At 39.0% G+C, this 21251-nt stretch overlaps 2 protein-coding genes across 2 annotated transcripts in view; both read left to right on the top strand.

The window, feature by feature from the left end:
- Positions 1-5895, top strand: part of LOC127974992 (eukaryotic translation initiation factor 3 subunit E-A) — a 41034-nt gene extending 35139 nt beyond the window's left edge. Inside the window, exons 11-13 of the mRNA XM_052578669.1 lie at positions 3151-3253; positions 3990-4124; positions 5685-5895. Of these exons, the coding sequence (XP_052434629.1) occupies positions 3151-3253; positions 3990-4124; positions 5685-5723 (277 nt within the window). The 3' untranslated portion in view covers positions 5724-5895. The remainder of the gene's footprint in view (positions 1-3150; positions 3254-3989; positions 4125-5684) is intronic.
- Positions 5896-8282: 2387 nt separating this feature from the next.
- LOC127974401 (R-spondin-2-like) overlaps positions 8283-21251 on the top strand; it is a 52739-nt gene continuing 39770 nt past the window's right edge. The window contains exons 1-2 of the mRNA XM_052577635.1: positions 8283-8772; positions 9171-9335. Of these exons, the coding sequence (XP_052433595.1) occupies positions 9233-9335 (103 nt within the window). The 5' untranslated portion in view covers positions 8283-8772; positions 9171-9232. The remainder of the gene's footprint in view (positions 8773-9170; positions 9336-21251) is intronic.

Raw genomic sequence — 21251 nt, 5'->3', positions numbered from 1 at the left:
GCTTGCTTGCATTTTCTGAGCTGTATAAAACCGAGAAGGGCTGGAGTCAAGGTTGAAACATGGAATGTGATCAGGCTCTGTCCAAATCTCCAGTTGCAGATAGTCTGGAATTGATTTGGAGTCCTGGCTCTTTTTTGGCAGCCTCGTTGCAATTGAATCCATTTTCTTGTCAAAGGCGACAAAGGTAATGCTGAACTAGGAAACTCAATTGTGATTGCTGTTTATCTGTTCAAGATAGTAGCTCAAAGGAGTCGCCTGAAAGGCTGCATTTTGTCTGTTTAGGGGATTGGAAAACATTCCTTTTTAGTTTATTAGTGCATGTCACTGGTACAGTACGCAGAAGTCCTCTGCAGCTAATTGTGGACTCAAATGAAATGAATGCCAATTTTGTAGCACTTTTGTTAAGTTTACAGTTGTTGGCCTTGAATGAGGAGGCAGGATTTTTATTTCTGTTCTTGCCCTCAGCATACACCAAAAAAGACCACAACTACAAATGGCTTTATATATAAAAATGTCCGGAAAAGGCTCTATTTGAAATCCAGTTTTATGACTTTCACTTTTGATGGCCTTTGCATTTTTGTGTCTTGTCCTCAAAGACTTAAATTCCCAATTGTGCATTCATTGGCCCTGATTTGAGTAGTCTGTGAGCGCTTAATGAGAATTTTAGTTGAATGGCGTTTCCAATCTTGTCATCTGTAAATCATTGTGGTCTCTTACAGTCCACAGTAATTAATTTTGCAGTTGATTTGCAGAGCCACTGATATAGGAGGCATTGTTGTATTTCATCTGCATGTTTGTTTTTGTCTGTTTTCCTTCCTTTAAGGCCCTTTCACACGAAGAATGCTAACTATAAAGGTTAACTTTATTATCAAAAGATGTTAACATTGTTTATAACAAGCATTTAGGCTGTTTCATCGTCTGCTGCTTTAAAAAGTGTAGAAATGTTTTACTGTTTTTTTACTCTATTTAATATGAACAATCAAATCTATGTAGTGTAATTTATTTATATATTTTTATTTTTCGTAATTTTATTAACATTTTATAACTAGTATAAATAATAAAAATGTTAATTCAGTTTACATCTCAACTGAGAACTCTGCATTTCTCTAAGAAAAACAAGCATGTGTCATTGAAACTACCAATATTTTCTTCTAAATGAAGAGAAGAGGATGTTTTAATGGGATAAGGGGAATCCGTTTTACCCCAAGCTATGAAGCAGGGGTCACTTCCAGTGATGTGAATCTCTTTGTGTCTTCATATGGAAATGTTTAACAGTGCATTTGTTTTGAGTCTACTGTGTTTAAAACTTCTGTAGTGCAGGTCAGCCCTGTATCAATTCGCAGCTGACCTTTTAACAGTCTACGTCTCCTGGAGTGAGACCGCTTGGCCAAGTCCCACCGGCCTGGAATCAGAATTGGATAAATCACCTGCAAGGAGCTGGTACATGCAAGGGGTCGAAGTGTAAACGATCCTTACCCTCCATCCCCCCAACCCCAGAGGACCAGGTTTAAGTCTGTGTAAATTGAGACTGCTGCGAGAGGAGTCAAGCTGCTTGGCTTAAACCACCCTGTCAGGCACTTATGCTTGAGTGGCTCGTTCACCCAACCTCAATCTTTTCCATAATTACTTCTTTCAGCGTTTGTATATTTTTGGTTTCAGTTCAGACTTTCGTTCATATTAGTGGCACGCTCATGTACGTACTACCTTTCCCCCCTTTCTCATTTTAAAGCTGGATAGAATTAGATTAGCATGTGTGTGGGCCATTTCATTGCACCGAGGCTGTGGTTGACCTTGGTCTCTGGTTTAGCTTGTCCGGAGGGTCAGCTCCCTAAAGAGGAAACTCGATCTTATTTGTTTTGAGTCGATCTTTGACTTTGGCTTGACTGACATGTGTCATGATTTAATTAAACCAGTGAAATGATATTCGTTGCCGCTTGCGTCACTAGAGTAAACCGGCGCCATGTTTGTTCAAGCTGTTTATTTATCATGCAATTCTCTCCTTAAACCAGTCATTTGGATTGATAATCAAGTCTTTGGCATTTCCATAGATTTTTCTGTGAAAGCTCACAAGTCTGCTTCGTTTCAGACATGGTCTAGACCTCTAGGTCTGTGTGCCTGTAATGGTTGTACAGCTATCTAAACTTCCCAGTGTCTTAATTGGTTTCCTGTTCCTTTTCGGCTGTAATTGTTCATCAGCGTGCCGCATGCTTTGCGGAGTTCTTTGGGGCTGCCGAAGAGCTTGGATTTCATGTCCTTGCTTTAACCCCTGGATTCGACAGGCATTCCTTTTTCCCGTAGCGAGTGTCACCGCTTGATGTTGGACATGTGTTAACCATCACCAGCTTGGAGCTCGTGATGTGACAACTAGCACATTCGTTGGCGGTTAGCTCTTAAATAATGAGCTTTATGACCAATCTAGCCTGTCACGCATCATTTTCTGAGGGTTTCATTGGGAGCAAAATGATATAAGCTGTCATCTCTGCCGGTCTCTAGACCCATGCTGTTGCCACGGTGGATGATTGAGTTAACCTTTCACTGTGAAAGCATATTCATTGTTTGGAAACCTGGTGTGTAGAACAGAACGGGACAAGCCTGCACTTTCTCACTTGCATGAAATGAGCTTAGCCGAAAAGAAAGCCAGTTGCGGTAGTAGGATTGTGGATCAAAGAACAGAGGCCTAGCTGCCACCTTCCTCTCTAAAAGACACGTCTGTGAAGGAGACACCTGGCTTCATTTCTGGACAGTTTCTCTAAAATGTCAGGTGGATTGTCAGTAGAAGTCATGCAAGTCCATGCAATGTCCTTTTGTTCTTGTCTGCAAAGTTTCATCGCTACCTTGACCTCATACTCGCAAAAGCGCAATGATGTAATTGTACTCTGTTTTTATGGGTTTCTTAGTGAGATTAGAATCACAGACTTGATTACATAATGCAAGGCATTTGTCACTCTTGAACAGACGTCTAAATGCTGAGCTATGACAGTAAACCCATTATCATCCAGCACTTTCGATCAGCACTTTAAACCTGCGTGCACACACACACTCACTCTACAAGCTTGTTATACACCTCACAATTTTCACGTAATGCCATCAGTGTATATAATGTTCTCCCCTTACCCAAGTTTTGTCCTAATGGACTGTGTTGCCTTGCAGTATGCTGGCCGATAAGCTGAATATGACTCCTGAGGAGGCAGAAAGATGGATTGTCAACCTCATTCGTAATGCCAGGCTGGATGCCAAAATCGACTCCAAACTGGTGAGAGTCTCTCATATTTTATTTCACTCATTGTTTCTCTGCCTCCCTCCTCAGATAGCGAAACAATTGATAGGTGCTGCGTTAGTGTCCTTTAATTAGTCTGAAAATCAAATTCCGCTTCTTTTGTGCAGAGATTGTGTTCTGCTTTAAAACATAAAGGAGAGGCAATCAATTATGTCAGTTATTCTGCTCAGTGCTCGCTTACTCACCATATCCTTCATCGAGGGTAAGAGGACTGTCCTGAAGGAGGGTCATTCTCAGTATGGTGACATATGTACTTTGTTTTTTATTCATGACATAGATTAATATTCAAGACCTATAGAAACCATTCTATAATGGTTTTCTTTCTTTCTGCTTGATTAATATATATTCTTTGAAGTATAGAAAGTTCAAAAGAATAATTTTGTATTTCTTTTGTAATTTTATACATTTATTTTTTGTAATTTTTTATCTCGATGCTAGAAAAAAAAAAGACTTTTGAACAGTAGTGTCATTTAATATCCATTTCAAAGAAAACAATTTTTTTGCAACTGACCCAGCACCTTGGTCATAACATCCTAACAAAGTAACATGACTTCTGGTCTCAGAAATCACAGGACATTCTACTGGAGTGACAGAATTAGCTCCTTTGTGTTTTTTGAGGAGGTTGTGAAAATGTGTCTGTGGCAACAGAAAAGAATTGGTGTTCTCTAAGTTTAGCTCTGAATCTCTCTTCCTCTCCTCTTTTCTTTGGCAGGGTCACGTGGTGATGGGCAACAACGCCATATCACCATATCAGCAGGTGATCGAGAAAACCAAGAGCCTTTCGTTCCGCAGCCAAATGCTGGCCATGAACATCGAGAAGAAGCAGACCCACGCCAACAGGAATGAGGTCAAAGCAGCAGAGCATCTCTCCTCCTTTTATCTGATCTCATCTCTGTTTGTCTTGAGCCCTGTAGTTTACACACACAAATGATCTATTCAGAAGAATGTCGAGCGGCAGTCAGCCCAGAACTGTCTTTACACGGCGTAAACCAGTAAGAGCAAGTTTAACAGAGCAGGCGCTTTCATCATGCCGTTTTTCTTCAAAGGCCTAATGACAAGGTAGCAGAGCACAGCCATAAAGAAGAGGGTCTGAGTCCCATGACTCAGCGCTGCAGAGTAAATAACGCTTGCACACAATCGTGCACACGTTCTGTGGAGTTCCCTACGTTTAGGAGTCACCACAGATGTTTTGCTTGGGGTCCAGTCGGTCTTCGTTTGATCTTGGCCTTGCGTAGTGATTGGCCAACGACAAACGTGACCTCGCTTTGTTTGAAATGGAGCGTTTAAAAATAACGGCCTTTAAATGTCTTGGTCCCTCAAAACACGTAATTTAACTGACTCACTCACACAAAAACCACAATGGCAAAGGCCATTACACACAGTCCTGTATTTGGATGTGTTTGGCCAGACACAATTTAATTGAACATTTTCTCAGGAAAAACCCAAAGGAAAGGTGCGAATGTGAAATCGAACTTCTTGTACTTGCAAAATGACTGCAGTTTTGTAGTAGATAGTTTCAAGAGATTGTGGGCCAAAACCAGGCAACAAGCGCTTGCAGTTGCATTATTCCAAAGTCATTGTTTTAAAATAAATAAATAAACAGAAATGTAGCTAAATGGGACTACGGAGATTGTCAGGGAAAATAAGTGTAATCATGCTGAACACTAAAAGCCATCTACTAACTAGTCTGCTTTTACAGCTTTGTTGTGTTTCTAATCATGCTCTTGTAAACGAGTCGAACTCGGTTTTTTTTTTTTTTTTTTTTTTTTTTTTTTTTTTTTTTTTTAAAGACCAAAAGAGTTTTCAGAAGAAGCTTCGTGATGGTAACAGGCCAATGAAAAATCCTATTGGGTTTTTTGTTGAGGGAGCCACAGTGATAATTTCTACCTCTATTTATCTCACAAATTTTTTTTTTGTCTTGCAATGATTTTTTTAAATTTAGAAACTCAGAAACGTAAATAAAGAGCGAGATCTTAATGGAGAATTGCAAGATGTAAACTTTGAAGAAACTGAGAAAGAGTCAGAATTCTAAATGTTAAATGTCACAATTACGAGTTTATAACCCATAGCTCTGAGAATAAAAGTCCCAACTGCGTGATATAAACTTGCAATTGCGAGGAAAAGAGTAAGAAATGTGAGATGGAAAAATTTCATTTCATTTTTTTATTATTCTGTAAGAAGCATAAACAAAACAAAGACAGACAGAATTGTGAGAGAAGAAAAGTTGCTATTTACTTTTTTTTTATTGCATGGTGGAAATGGGCTTCAGTAGTGATGCAAATTTCCTGGTTGGCCTACAATAATACATCCATCACTGCAGCACTCTATAGTATTCATCTGTAATGACCTCGCATGCATTTGTGATGGGTAATAACATATTTTGGCTCTCTCTTTCCTCTCTATTTAGACTCCAAACTGGGCACCTCAGGATTCTGGCTTTTATTGAGTGGATCTTTGCGGAGCGTACACTTCAATCTAACCTTCCAGCATTCCCATACTGTGGCCGAACATCCTGTTTTCCCTCTCGCGTCCCTCAAAGGAGCGAGACAGAGGCCTTATTTTTACACTTGGGTTTAATGCGTCTGGTATTAAATAAAGAAAAAAACCTTACAAAACCATCTTCACCTCATGCTTGCATTTTATTCCTGGACATTACGAATGGTGGTTGAGGGTTAAGTGGTGGTGATCTTTTGTGTAATAGATGAAGTTTTAATGTGCTCTGAGTCACTGAGTGGGATTGGGGGGTTTTGTGCTGCTGCACATGTATGCGCCGTAATGATGAATGAGTGTTTAGTCTGCTGCGTTTACGGCTCTGTTATGTAGCGGCCCACTCCGCTGCGGTGTAGAGGGCACAAAAAGGTGATCGTCCTGACTCTCATTGTCATTTTCGATGTTGCTCGTCCTTTTTGTTGGGCATGTCAGATGTGCTAGCTAGACAATCAACATAATGCCTCCCCACCTTCCCCATCTCATCCCATCTTCTGCATGTGACATCTACAGTCTGACGCTCTCTAGTTTTCTATTTCCATCCCTTGCTCACAGATGCTGCAGGCTGGGATACGAAGCATGTCTTAATGTCTGCTTTGGCCTCTCTATCAGCTGACATGTTTATGGGCCCTGTCTCTCTGGACGAGTGAAGAGGGGGCTTATAGCTGCCACAGCGCTCGGGCTCCCAGCCAGACATCTAAAACAACTGACGTCACCTTTACTTTCCCAGTGAGCGAGCGAGCGAGCGGCCGGGTGGGGAGGAAGGAGGGGCGCGGGCTAAAGTGATTGGTTAACCGGTCCTGTGCCATGACACATTACGAAAATAAAAGCCTCCTAGCCCTTAATTATCACATTCACCTTAGGAGTGCTGTCTCAGATGTTGTTTTAGAAAGGCATCCAAACCAACAGCAGACGTGTGGCTGAAAAGGTTGTCCACCACAACGCCTGTCACTTCACTTAAAGTAAATAAACAAACACCCAAACGAAAAGGTCACCGTAGGTTTTGGTTAAAAGGGCTACATAATCTTTCCCGTTTTCGCATTGTTCATTCCCTTTCCCTTACATGAAAAGGTTAAGACATTTGTTCAAAAACAGGACGCATAATTAAAACATACAACGTATATTCCATAATAAATTTTTCTCTGGATTATTCCTCGAGTCCTGTTTTCCAAATTGCAAATGTATTTATTTTTTAACGAGCAGGCCTAAATTTAGATCAGCTTTTCAGTAGTATGAAATCATTACAGTGTCTTTTCCAATGCAGAAGCTTCAAATTGGCAGGGAATCACTTCAGGTGCTTTAATTTTATATTTGGTTATAGTATGCACATAAACGTATCTGCAATAAATGGCTATAACTAAGCTTAGACCGTCAAGCAACCTGATACAGCTCAAGAATAAGGAAGGCAGGAGATTAAACACATCTTTAATAAGATTTATTTTAATGAGAAATTAAACTCTATTGTGTTTCACTGATCGAGACAAATAGCCGTCATATAAATTAACATTGACTTTGGAAGAATTTCACTTTGATCTGAACATCAAAGAGCTCTGGAGGAGAGAGTGTCATCACTTAAGAAATGACAAATGTTTTTTTTTCTTCTCTCTCTCTCTGAGGAGGGTAACGGACAGTCCGTGTAGACTGTATCAAACGTGTTTTTAAGGACATGAGCACTTTTCTGTGGTGTATATGAAGTGCTGTGTTTTGTAACACCTGTTTGTTATAAATCAGTGTATCAGTACCTGAATCAGGTGCTGCACACTTTGACCTCACCTGGGAGGCTTCTGGATAATCTGAGCCAAAAATAACGGGTGGAATAATACATTTAAGATGGAGACAAAAAAAATTATATATAAATAAAAGATTAAGTGCCACACCTAGTGGTCAAGATGGGTAAAACATTTCTTGGATTTCAAGCAATTTACATCTACTTTGGCATAGAAGCTTCTAAAGGAAACTGCCTCAGCAATCATTCTTTTTGCATTTTAAATGGTTTTAAAACTTAAAATAATATTAATGTCTTAAAAGCAAACTGTTATGTTGGATCTGAAAAGCGACATTAAGTTGTATTAATGTTTATATATAAAAATAAATTGCAGTCTTTTTTTTTTTTTTTTTACTGAAACGTTTATTATAGCCCCAGTTATCATAAGAGAACCCCATTTTTTTTTGCCTCTCACGTATGTATTAACGAGTTTTCTGAATTTAGTTATCTGATTTTATCACAGCTGATTAAAAAATTAAACCACTCTAAGTAGGTTTGCTGATCTTAGCAGATTTAAACTGGTATCCTGCCCGGGAAAGCTGGTGTCCAGCTGGTTTATTGAGTCACAAAGCTTGGCTTCTAGTTCCTACTAAAACCAGCAAAACCATGTTTAAGTTTTAGTACATTTTCCCCAACAGTATGAAACCAGTGAAATGCAGATTGTAGTTCAGGTCCTTTATATACAGTACTTTAAGTTGTTTTTAATGTGACGCTATAATATGATGGTGGTGGGGGGGGGGGGGGGGGGGTAAATTTAAGATCAGTCCATAATACTATTAAGTTTAAGCCAATGCACTAGGACCCTGGGGCTCATGAGTAGTGTATAGAGACAGCGGGAAAAATTCCATTTGTCATCTTCTAAAACTTAAACAAGGAGGGAGGGGGGCAAACAGTCCTCTCTTACCGAGGGGCTTCTGAAAGTGCACCGAAAGCCCCACAAGATCTTGGAGTCTCCACGTGACAGCAGCGCCTATATAGCATCAGCACCAGTAGAGTGATACTCCATCACCAGCCGAGCACTTCAGCATATGCCACAGTTACACACACATCCTCATGCACCTCAAGGCTTTATTCTAGAGTTTTTCAGACTATTGCATCCATGTGTTTTCTCACTCTGTCTAGGGGACGAAGGGACTAAACTTTTCCTGCGAGAGGGATGCTGGATGTTCCAAGTCCGCTTTGGCAGTCGGAAGGAACTTGATGTATAGGCAAAGTTTCTCTTTTTTGGACTAGACTCGCGCAGGTATTTTCTTTCGTTGCTCGCATCTACTTTTGAGGGCATCCACCGCGTCCCGTTCGCTTTTGTAGATTCGCCAATTCAAGTATTTATTTTCATTTTCATTTTTTTTTCTTTTTTTTTATGAATTAGTTCGCTCGCAAACCACGTTGATCCATCAAGGTGTATTTGTAACTCAAAGAACCTCAAGTTATAAGCTTTTTCTCTCTCTCCATAGACATTCACGAGACACTTTTTAGAGTTTAAAAAGCGCGTTTCGCTCTCTAAAATGACATTAACCGGTGGTGAAAGATGATGTTTTCTCTACCCCTCTAATATGTGACACAACTGAGTCTACACTTCTCAACTCACTGCTCCTCTGTGGAAAAATATACACATTGAAACCTCATATACGGACCTTGCAGGCTCGCGGCGAGTACCTTTGACGCTTTCTACCGTGAGTCGGGACAATCACACAGCCGCCCAGATGCAGTTTCGTCTGTTCTCATTCGCGCTGATCGTGTTGAACTGTGTGGACTACAGCCACTGTCAGACGCAGCAATCTCACCGCTGGAGAAGAAACAAAAGAGGTGAGGGAACCCTGCATGTGACTTTGAAATATGCTTTATCAATGGTGTAATTAATCAGTCATTTAGCTGACGCTTCCTCACGGAGAGACTTACAGTCCGCGTTTGACAAGGACTGTCCCACCTGGTGTTACGCTACCAAAAATTACCATGGTAACTGTAGTTCGCTTTCAGAACCTTTCTGTGATTTGACTGTTTATTTATTTATTTTTGATAGACGCAATGGCAAGCTTCCACTGTTTTACAGCAGTATGAATTGCTAGTTATAGCTCTAATACTCAGGCGAAAATGGTCTTTACCATAGTATTTTTGTAGGATGAGGTTCGCTGTCTTGCTCAAGGGTTCAGTGATGTTCCTCGTGGCACCGCAACTTCTCGAAGTTTTAGACTTCCACGTGTATGTTGCCAAAATGTTAAAAAATAGATCATTTAATGGTATTGACATGATGTGTTTTTAAGAATACACGCGTTGTTTTATTAATTTTTGTCATGCATTAGTGAATCCGAGAGTGCGCTTTTCCCCTACACCAGAATATTTTTAGGAAGTTTACCTAAATTGAAAATATCAGGGTTTGTTGTAACCTTCAAGAAGATACTTTTGCATTCGAATTGTTTCAGCATCAGTTCCCGTCAGAGAATGCGCGGTGTGGTACCCTCATCCGTGAAGATTTTTATTTTAAAAGTATATTTCCTTCACTGGCATAGTGTTTAACTAGATTACGCCTTTAATTTGTTATAAATAACGGCGTCTTGAACTATTCTCCAACTGAGATCGGTATAAAAGGCTTTAAAAACACTATTTATATTAAGAATGAAGCCTACATGACATAAAAATGTGGACAGCTGTTTTCTAAAAAGTTTGTCACTTTCCAGTCACATAGTTTCACACAGTAGGCTAATTATTTCTACATTCAAATTTAGCTAAATACAGAATTCCCGTTGGTCTGCAGATGTAACCATAGCAACATTACGCCGCACTAGTGCTTTCACTTGAGTAGCTACTCTACTAAGCGTCTGCGTATCATTTTATCATAGATTTACAACTTTATCACTTTTTAATATATATATTTTTTATCTTTCAAAGTTCTTAAGATATTAGACATTTGTGACCCTGGACCACAAAACAAGTCATAAAGGGTCAATTTGTCGAAAATTTTATTTATACATGATCTAAAAGCTGAAAAAATAAGCTTTCCTGTGATGAAGGCTATGACAGTTTTTGGCCGAGAGACAACTATTTGAATATCTGGAATCCGAGGGTACAAAAAAAATAAAAAAAATAAAATCTAAATACTGACAAAATCACCTTTAAAGTTGTCCAAATGAAGTTCTTACCAATTCATAGGCTTATCACTAATCAAAAATTAGGTTTCTATATATTTATGGTAGGAAATGTACTAAATATATTAACTTAATATCTTTACTTAATATCCTTATGAGTTTTGGCATAAAATTAAAATCTATAATTTTGACCCAGACAAAGCCCAGTCTGTTGATAAAATCTACCCCAACGACTTAAAACTGGTTTTGTGGTCCAGGGTCACATTTGAAAAATATGCTATAAAGACCTTGCGCGAATCCTGGAAAATTACTGACATTCTTTTAAAAAGTCGACAATCGAAAACCCTGATTTTATAATGCCAGATCTCATTATGAATCGGTTGGTGAGTTCACATGTCTTGTTTTCGAGAACATCAGTGTACTGTGTGAATAATCTTAAAGATTCTGGAAAATTAATTCTCAAGTAGCTACTAACTGTTGATCAGGTGATCCTCACAGTGGGGCGCTGTCTGGTGGCCATTTGCTGAAAAGAGCTTTCCTTTTCCCTTTTCAAACGCACTGACCCTCCTTTTGCCCTAAGCTGCTTTTAATTGATCTCTCAGACAGAAATTGATTAAGCTTTGAACAACTGGTGCAAGTATAACAATCCACTCTAAAGAGCAGCAGGGATTTAACCCATCAGTAAATATGAGAGTTGTCTTGCTTGGCCAATGCATGTGGACACAAGGGGGCTGAAAGTCAAACATTTCAAAGTTCTCCATCCCTCCCCAAAGCCTCAAACCCTTGAACATTAGTCATTCATTGCATGTGACAGAACAACCGCCTCCCAATTGAACTTGAGCCCAAATAAAGACACTTGCTGACACCATGGCTGATATGCACTCTTAAATCCGCAGAGATGTGAATTGGGAGGCATTCATAGATTTAATCGCATGCATGGCATGCCAGGGGAAACCTCTGCTCCCATCTGCAAATAATCAGCCAGAAACTGTAGTGAACCGGCACACAAGTTTTCAGCCCCACTGTTTTTCTACAAGATTTGCGATTTCAAATGCTATGTAATATAATTTTCTTAATAGGATCAAACTTGCTGGCAGAGGCAGACTAGTTAAGCATTTTCAGGGGGTTTGGGGGAGTTTAATGGGGAAAATGATGACAAAAGTGCATCTGGAGGTGAGCGGGGTCCTGTGTAGAGTATGTGTAAATGGTGATGCATTTGTAAAACATGCTTTGGTGGTGCAGTGAACTCGAACTTTCAGTTTGAACCTGTGGACAGAAGTGTGTGTGTGTGTGTTTTGTGTGGGCTGTTGTTGCAGAGAGTGACGTTTTGAAATGCCGCCAAGCTTTAGATTTGCTTCATTTCTATATTTATCATACTTACTGAGGGCTGCATCAGTGTTCAATTCAGTCTAAAATGCTGAAATGGTTTTCTTGCCCCGAGTATACTTGAGTCTTTTCTGGCATGCTCGTGTTCAATCTACAATCCCACATCACCCCAGCGACACGGTCAATCCTCTTGAACTGTTTTACAAGACTTTGTCTTAACCGCCTCACAACTGTATTTATTCTCATCAGATACTGCATTAAAGCTGAGCAGGAACGCATGACTTTTTCTTTTGTTTTTATTCATTGCTGCTTACATTTCAGCCGTTTGCATTCACACAGGCTACCTCAGATGAATATAACAAAGCCAAAAGCAAGAAAAGTATTAAATTTGCACCTCTACCCCCCATTCAGTGCTTTACGGATGGTAGTGAGTTTACCATGATATCATTACTTGGCCTGGGGGTAATACTTTTCATTTTTATTTTCTGGCTAATGATGCCACCTGCTGACTACATAAAAACTGTTGGCACACATATACCAGCGCGGACCAGAGAACAAATTCAAACACATGACTTGCTGGTTTGACAAGCCGGAAGGGGTGTTAATGCTTTAGCCTCAGAGCTACTGCTCTGAAACATCAAAACAGCTGTTTTAGTATGTATAGGAACATAGAATGTGGTCCTTTCTTAGTGCACAAGCCATTTACTTGCACTTTAAGTGATATTCTGCATTACAGAAGGTTAAGAAACTGCTAGCGCTGATGAATGGTCCGATTAAGCTCATGGTAATGTCTATTTCCAGAGAAACACAGTCATGGTAATCCATGGTAAATTCACTCCATCACTGAGCTCCTCAGCTTCACCCTCAAGAGATTGGGGGAAAGCACCTGAATTTTAACACTATCGAACAGTTATATCTTAATCTGCTGGCAGCACACCGTGATTTGTCCCATTATGCCTCATAAGATTGCATATAAATATTTAATAAAGAAGTATGAAATGCAAGATGATCAGTTTATATGGTTCACAACTGAGTAAACCCAAACATGTTCCTTTCTTTCATTTCTGAAAAAAAAATAATTTGGAGGGAAAAGTAATAATTATGATATAGAAACTCGAATATAGAACTGTGAGATGTAAACTCAGAATTTAGATCAAAAAAATAATAATAATTGCAAGGAGTAAAGTCAGAAATCTGAGATTCTGAGTTAGCATCTCAGTTCTGACCTTTTCTTCAGAATTGCGAGATATAAGCTTAGAATATGTGGGACATATGTCAAATGTCACAATTACCTTTTTTATGTTATTAAAACGGCCTTCAATAGATGACAGAATTGTCATTTTTGGGTAAACTATGTCTTTGCTGCATGCCAAAAAACTGGCCTGAGTTTAAAACCGCAAGAGCAGAGTTTAGGATGTAAAAGACCTCTTTGTTTTACAGTGATTAGGTCAATAAAATTTGTTCGGGAAGACAAAAAAAAAAAAAAGAGTAATGACAAAAAGAACTGTTTAGCTATGCTTTGTACAAGTTTACCCAAGGTCCCAGGTTTATGGGTGTAAGTGTTAATGTTGGCTCTTGCTATGTTCATGCCACTTAATGTTCTGATGAAGTGTGTGACAGGATGGATGACTCCAGAGTCTCTTTATTAAAAAAAAAAAAAATCTGCCTCTTTTTTTTTTTTTTGGAAAATGTGACATGTCGTTTCATTCTAATCTATAATTTAAGTGATGTTCTATGGAATTGATGTTCATTTAGTTTCATCAAGTACATCCAGCTCTCTCAGCCAGCCAATCATTCTCATAAGCAGGAGTGACTTTTTTTATTCCAGCAGGTTAGACGGAGTTGGTGGTGCTCTCTGTGTCCCTCTCCTGTCGCAACGCAGCCTGCCGTCCATCTGTGGCAAGATCACTTTGGTGAATCTCTGAGTGTGTGTGAGAGAAAACATCATTAGAAGAAGAGTTTATACTGAGGGAGGGATGGATGGCATATTTGAGGAGATCAGTTAGAGATGGTTGGAGCACAATCACCTGAGACAGATTAAATCTTTTGGTGTTCTATATGATGAGACTTCCTTCTCTCGTTTTTGTTTCTCACTTTCCCCTTTCAGGTATCCTGTACCCTTTTCAAAATAAAAGTTATTTGTTGCCATTGATGGTTCGATGAAGAGCTTTTAACATCCATTGAACCTTTTTATTGCAAGGTTGTTTTAGTGGAAATAGACTAATAATTATAATGAATTAAGATAAAATGGTTCTTTAAGAACTATTCACTGATAGGTTCTTTGGGGAACCTAGATGGTTCTTTAATGGCATCACTGTGAAAACTCGTTTTGGAATATTTTAAGAGTGTATCTGCACAATTTGGTGCTTGTTTATATAGATACAAGTGGGGCCACTTTTTTTCACTGGAATTTGTAAGTCTGATTGCATAGAAAAGTAATTAAAGACATATCCCCATATCATCTTTACGATTAACTATTCACTATTAACTCAATTAACTAATAGGACATTTGCACAAGATCGGGCATCCAAATGCTTTCCTAGTCACTAGGGTGCTGCCTCATGTTTCAAGCAGAGAACTGATGAGCACTGAATGCATGCAGCTGAGAAGGGTTTTGTAACACTTTCCACGCCTTCATTCATCATATCGCAACAGAGAAATACCCATTATGCATACACTTAACATACACTTGGGGATCCTCACCATTGGCCCCAATCGTTGTCATCAGAAGATCCCGTATGTTGGCAAAGCTAAATGCCAAACAGATGGTTTCCTCTCGGGCTACAATTCACCACGCTGTAAAGGTTCATTTTCGGAAATGTGAAATAAAATCGACTTCTTATATAAATCTTATTATAATAAGCTCCATATTTCTCGATAGTGATTGAAAACTGTGGTGCCAGAGACAAAAGGTCCAGTGTGCCTTTTAAATTCCAGGGAGATATTTTTTATATGTTCACCTCTGTTATTTCCTCAACAGCCAGCTCCCTGAAGTAATTTTACTTTAATGCATTTCTTATAAGGCTGCTAAATATGGTAAAGCCTGTTGAGTTTGATTATCTTGAGGTTATTGAGCAGTAAAACTGTTGAATACTGGACTTGTTTCCAAGATGTGAGCATATAACACAAGTTGTTTTAACATTAAACAAATAGTTTAAAATAGTAAATTGAGTAATACAATGATTACAATGAAACTAAATGGTATTGATGGTATTCCATTGTATCAATTTGTCACCATTTTAGGATGGCATATCCAGTTAAAAGTAGCCCGCTGCATTCTGTTCTGTTTCACCCTTTCTTTTTGGTTTTGAATGCAAAAACGCATAATGTACATTTGCACATCTGTACCATGCGTGTTTTTGAAAAGCATTGCTTTTTACATCAAGTACTGGTTTTACTTGGTATCATCTGGACACTTGATGAAGTGAGACAAACATTTTGCATGTCACAGACATAGCCTAGTTTTGCCTGTTCTGTGACAGATATTCACTCTGTTCCAAAAACTAGTGAACTTCCTCAATAGCCAGCATTTTAAGACATCAAAAGTACATTTCCAACTTGTCTTTTCTGAAAAATTTGGATCTTGATTATGCTTCCTTCTGATCTGACAATTTTTTTTCCCTGTTTTACATGTTTGTCCATCATGTAGAAGCCAATTTTAAAATGGGTTTCAAAAAGAAAATTGATAAATATACTTGTATGCACATTAATCCATTGTGTTGCATTAAAACAGAGTGAAATGTAGATGTTTTTAACCAATTCCTGCCTTCTGTTGAGCCTTCCAAATCACTGATCATGTGGAGGTTATGTTTTAGTTAGAATGCTGTTCTAGAATGTAGCTGCCTATGTAGATAAGTAGGCAGTGAAGAAGTACACTACATTTTGGAGCAGAGCTTGAACGTAAAGAAACCTTGCTGGTCTTTTGCACTGTACACTTCCATATGAATCACCCACCCCTCCCATCCTGATCCAGCTATATGAGAAAGGACAGGAGAGCACAGACAGGGTAATGGAGTGTCAGTTGAGTGTGCCGGACATTTTGAAGAATTTAATTGGTGGTTCAAAGTGCTTTGGAAGGGTTGGAGAAATCGAACTGCCTTGAGTAGGCTCTTTGTGTTCCCAGGCCTTGCCAGGTTCTATTCTGTACCGCATTTATGTTCGTCCTTTGCGAGAACATCGGTCCGTGTGTGTGCAGGCCTTCTGTTGTACCTAGTCCGAATCGATAGCCGAGGCCTTGTTGTAACATGAGCTCTAGAGGCTTCCTCAGACAGAAACACACATACATATGCAGGCGTGTGAGGTCTGTCTCCTATTCTGATGGATATTTACATCCACGCCTACACAAATCGTTGGAACAGCAACAAGGGGGAGCACTGGGCTGCCGTTTCCCCCTCCCCGTCCCACTAACACCCGACAGATGGACAGGCCTCCTCCATTCCCCTGCGCTTGATAGGACCTCTAATTACGCATCCACACCACATCAAAACAGCCATCCACACGCCTTGCTTTCAGTATGGTGCGGAAGTGAGCCGGTCAGGGGCAATAAAGCTACATTGCTCGCTTGTAATTTGTCCGTGAATTGAGCTTGGGTCTCGTCCCCTTTGCCCTGTCATTGTGCCCGTCTTCATTGTGGGTCTGGGTCGAGGACGTCTGTACTTTCTAAGAACTTGGAAGGGAGGTAGACACCCTGCCTGCTGCCTGCCTGCCTGCCTGCCTGTGGAACCCAGAAGCCCTGGTGTGGTTTTAATCAAGGCCAGGCATGGTAGTCATTATAATGCCCTGGCGCTAAGCTCATTGTCTTTCTTTGTCTCTCTCCCACACTTCCTCTCTTTCTATGAGGATTCAGCATGCATCTCAGATGTGAAGAGGTCCTCAAGGGTCACTAGCCGTTGATGAGAAAGTGAGTGTCAGCGGTTTGAGAGCAGTAGCCAACATGTATCTGTAATCAGCGTATTTGTTTGCGTATTGAGTCATGAGTCATATGCAACCTCGCTTAATGCAACAGAACTAAACAAAAAGGTCTTCAAAACATTCTGTTCTCTATTATATAATAAGCTGTGTGCAATTTTTGCAATGGGAAATAGGAAATGAATGGGCGATTCTGTGTCAATCTTATGAATTTGTTATGGCTAGGAGTATAAAATGCTCAATTAACTTCATTACTATCATGCTGTCACTTACATGGTTTATAAGTTCTCTCTCACAGACTGAGGTATTTGTTCCCTGAAGAGAAAAAGTAACCTTTTACTTTATATATATATATATATATATTTATATATTTAGAGAGAGAGAGGGAGAGAGAGAGAGAGAAGGTACACATTGATGCATGTCAAAAAAAATATTTACTAAACTTGCGTTATACCGTTTTTTTTTTTTTTTACACTAATGAAATTAAGTTTTAATCCTGGAAAATGTATAACAGTTCCACAAAAATATTAAGTAGCACAGCTATTCTTGAGCATCAAATCAGCATATATATATATATATATATATATATATATATATATATATATATATAAACAAATCCTTACCAACCCCAAATGGAGGGGTCTTACATCATTACTTTTTTTTAAAATAAAATGTACATACTTGCAGTTAAATATGTAAGGAGTTCAATATTGACTTGAGTTATATATATATATATATATATATATATATATATATATATACATATATATATATATATAAGATTTCCGAATGACACATCAGAATCCAGTTTTTCAACGAGCTGTGTGATAACAGGAAGATTCAGTCTAGCAGCAGTTATTGTAGACTGTTGTCTTTGGTGATGTTGGTTCGTGTGCACGCATGTTATGCAGTCTGGCATTGTGCCACCTAAATAGGAAACAACTGAGGGAGAAAAGCCCTGTTTTGTGCTTTGTAATCTGTTGCACATAATTTGGGGAAATTCGCAAGCTTGAGTTATGATTTTAATTTGCATGTGGCCTTGAAACGCATTCCTCAGCCTCTTCAGTTTCAGAACACAGAGGACTTCAATTGTGGTGAGTTTATGCATTGTGCGACTTCAGTATATCTCTATTTTTGTCCCTTTATTTTCCATTTGTCTTTAACTACCGACCGAGTAGTAGATATTTAGAGGGGGTCAGACCAGAGGCAGGAGAGAATGGTAAAGAAAAGGTTAGGGAGGAAGGGAAAGAGAAAATATCCTTGTACATTTCACAAATTCCTCCTTTTTTCATCCTCTCAGTTATCCACTTGTATTACATCTTGGCTGACTACAGCTGTGTATTATTTTATCTGAACCAGAGCCAGACCTCAGAAGCTCACCGTCTTCTCTTGTGTAAACAGCTGTCACGGAGAGGACGGTACGTTGGAGGTATCCGCAGGCAGGGGTCACATGTATTTTTCATGTTCATGTGCTAATAATGGATGTGGTGGTGACACTCCAGTAATAGACACTACTAGTTTGTCATTGTAATAAACATTGTCATTGTAATTAACAAGAGCCTGTTTTTGCACGTATTTACATTTATTTAGTCCGCAAATTCATTCAAGTCAATTTTAATCTTAATATATATAGGCACATTTTGTTAACTTTAACTTTAATGTTTATAAGCATAAAAATATTTTCTTTTAGTGACTGTTTAGGATATTTTAAGAACAAAGTATTTTACGTAAATGAGTTACACATTCTAAATGGCATGTCTAGTTCAGTTCTTTTGTGTATTTGTTGAATTTTCTGAATGGCCATTAAAAAGTTTTGGGTTGGTAGGTTCTTTCGATATTTTTGCTAGAAGTCTCTTATCTGCTTACAAGGGCTGAAGTTACTTGAGCAGAAATATAGTGAAAACAGTAATATTTTGAAATATTATTACATTTTAAAACAACTGCTTTCTATTTTAACATATTTCAAAATGTAATGTATTCTGTGATGCCAAAGCTGAATTTTCAGCGGCCATTACTCCAGTCTTCAGCATCACATGATTAATCAGAAATTGTTTTAAATGCTTATTATTAAAACCATTATGCTGCTTATTATTTCTGTGAACACCGTGATCCATTTTTTTCCTGGGATTTTTTTTTTTTCTTTTTTTTTTTGATAAATAGAAAGTTTAAAAGAACATAATGTATTTGAAATAAGACATTTTGTAACATTATAAAAGTCTTTTATAAGTGACAGTGACAGATTTTTTTATCAATTCTGTATCTTAATAGAATAAAAGTACCGACTTCTTTAAAAAAAAAAAAAAAAAAAAAAACTAGTGTAAGTTGTAATATTATGTTAATGTTGTGTATGTATTTAATTTATCTTTACAATGACTGCAATGTTGTCTTATCATTTTGTCAATAAACATTTTTAGCATAAAACTTTGTCGAGATCAACACCGCTTTCATGTCTCAGAGGCAAAAGAAGAAAGTTGCATGATGTGGCCAAGTGTTTATGGGAGTACGGGGCCGTACAGGGGCCCTATCTGAGATGTATCTGGCTGCCAGACAGGTCTGTTTTGGTAAGAGCAAGAAGAGGTTGAAGTTGAGTGATTATCATGGAGCTCTTTAGTGTAAGCTCTGCCCTGGGGAGCAGATGAGACGAGCGGCCATTACATAAAACCCTGCCCTGGTGTTCATTTGTATCTGGAAGTGTTCTGGCATGTCCTCGCTTGCCAGGTTTTCACAGGGATTTGACAAATTTGTAACAATACACGCAGATTTTATACATTGTGCCACCCATGTGTGCAGGAAACCGCAACTGTAGAACCTGTTTTTGTTATTTTCAGGCTTACGCTGATCGTATGCATGCCGTTTTTGAAGTCGATGGAATGGGTGTTGCGTGGTATCCTGTTGAATTTTTGCTTAATTAGCTCAGTAGAAGTTTTTGGAGGGTCTGCTGCAGCTATTTATGGAGTAGAAGACTCAGTCTTGGGCATCAGGCTTTGAAGTCCCCTCTCAGTGGTTGGGACCATATGAGGTTCCTCGGCATGTTTCTGCCTGCCACCCCCGTGGTGCTCTCCACTTTTGACCCTATGGATCACTTCTGATCTGGCCTGGTAGGGAAGGGTTTACCCAGGGAGGTGGAGAAGAGGTCTCGTTAAAGGGTTAATGAGGTAATACCTTTCATGTTCCTAGCATAGCGCAGATTAAGGCGTGAAGGCAAACAATAAAGTTTTAGAGGGAGGTCTGCTGGATAGTGTGTGGATGAGTTTTATGTGCAGTCATAGGTTTAAACTTAGTTTAGAAGTGTTTACAGTTACTAATACTCGAACAGAGATTCAAACAATACCTTGATGGTTAGTATTACATTTATCGTGTAATTAATCTATGCTAAGAATGTGAATGATTCCTCAAACTATGTAGCTTGAGAGGAGGTGTGCTGTTAATTTTCCAAGCAATTTGACAATATTTTTGCTGACAGATGACAAAATGAAAGGAAACCCCAGAACTGAATTATATCTGACCAGAATATAATTTAGATCGGTGGGTAGCAACCGCACAGCAAAACACCAAAACCCACCAATACCACTCATGTGCATTAGTTCTCAACCTTTTTGACTCCAAGACCAACAATATTTGAAGGAGTTTTAGAGTTTGGCATTTTTAGAAGAACATATATTCTATGGTGTATTAAGAGTTTTATTACTTTACTTATCCAAGTCTGGAAATCACTTGATAGTTCTTCTAAACATGTATGACTTAACATTTATTTATTTTTTTCAAGTGCCAAAGGAAATATTTTTTTTAATGTCTGTGAATTTAGATTTTCCCCCATGAAAGTCAATGTTGTTTGGACCCCAAAGTTATTCCCAGCAATTGTTCCCAGGTCGCTAGATTTTGCCCCTTTTACACTGCCAATGATTTCCTGGAATCTGTGCGAGCGTTCACACACAGACACGTAAAGGTCCCGTCATGACACGTGACATCAGGATGTGATATGTAATGTATGAGTCGAAAACGCAAGGCATGTTAACTTTCACTTAAGCTGGCGAACAATCTCAGCTTCAGCGCGGATAGTGACTAACTGACCTCTGCTTCATTACAGTTTGCACATATATTTTCATAACGAACGTTGATCTGCCTTCAAAACACCTGGTAAAAGAGTCGCACCATAACATGCGTCATTACTACGACAAACCTTTTACGGCATTATTTCTGGCTTGTGTTCACACAGAGGTCGTTCTGGGACTGAACCTGGCAATGTTACTAGAGCCCCTTTCACACTGCCATTCCGGCAAATATACGGGATAAAGTGTTCCTGCAATTGTTAATGGGTCGCTAGATTTTGCACTTTCACACTGTCAGATTACCCGGGATATGTGTGTGCTTTCACACACAACCCGTAAAGATCCCGTAACGACAC

Source organism: Carassius gibelio, chromosome B16, assembly GCF_023724105.1.
Source record: "Carassius gibelio isolate Cgi1373 ecotype wild population from Czech Republic chromosome B16, carGib1.2-hapl.c, whole genome shotgun sequence".
Lineage (NCBI taxonomy): Eukaryota > Metazoa > Chordata > Actinopteri > Cypriniformes > Cyprinidae > Carassius > Carassius gibelio.
Note: the sequence above shows the minus strand (reverse complement) of the source record. Positions and strands in the feature narration are given on the sequence as shown.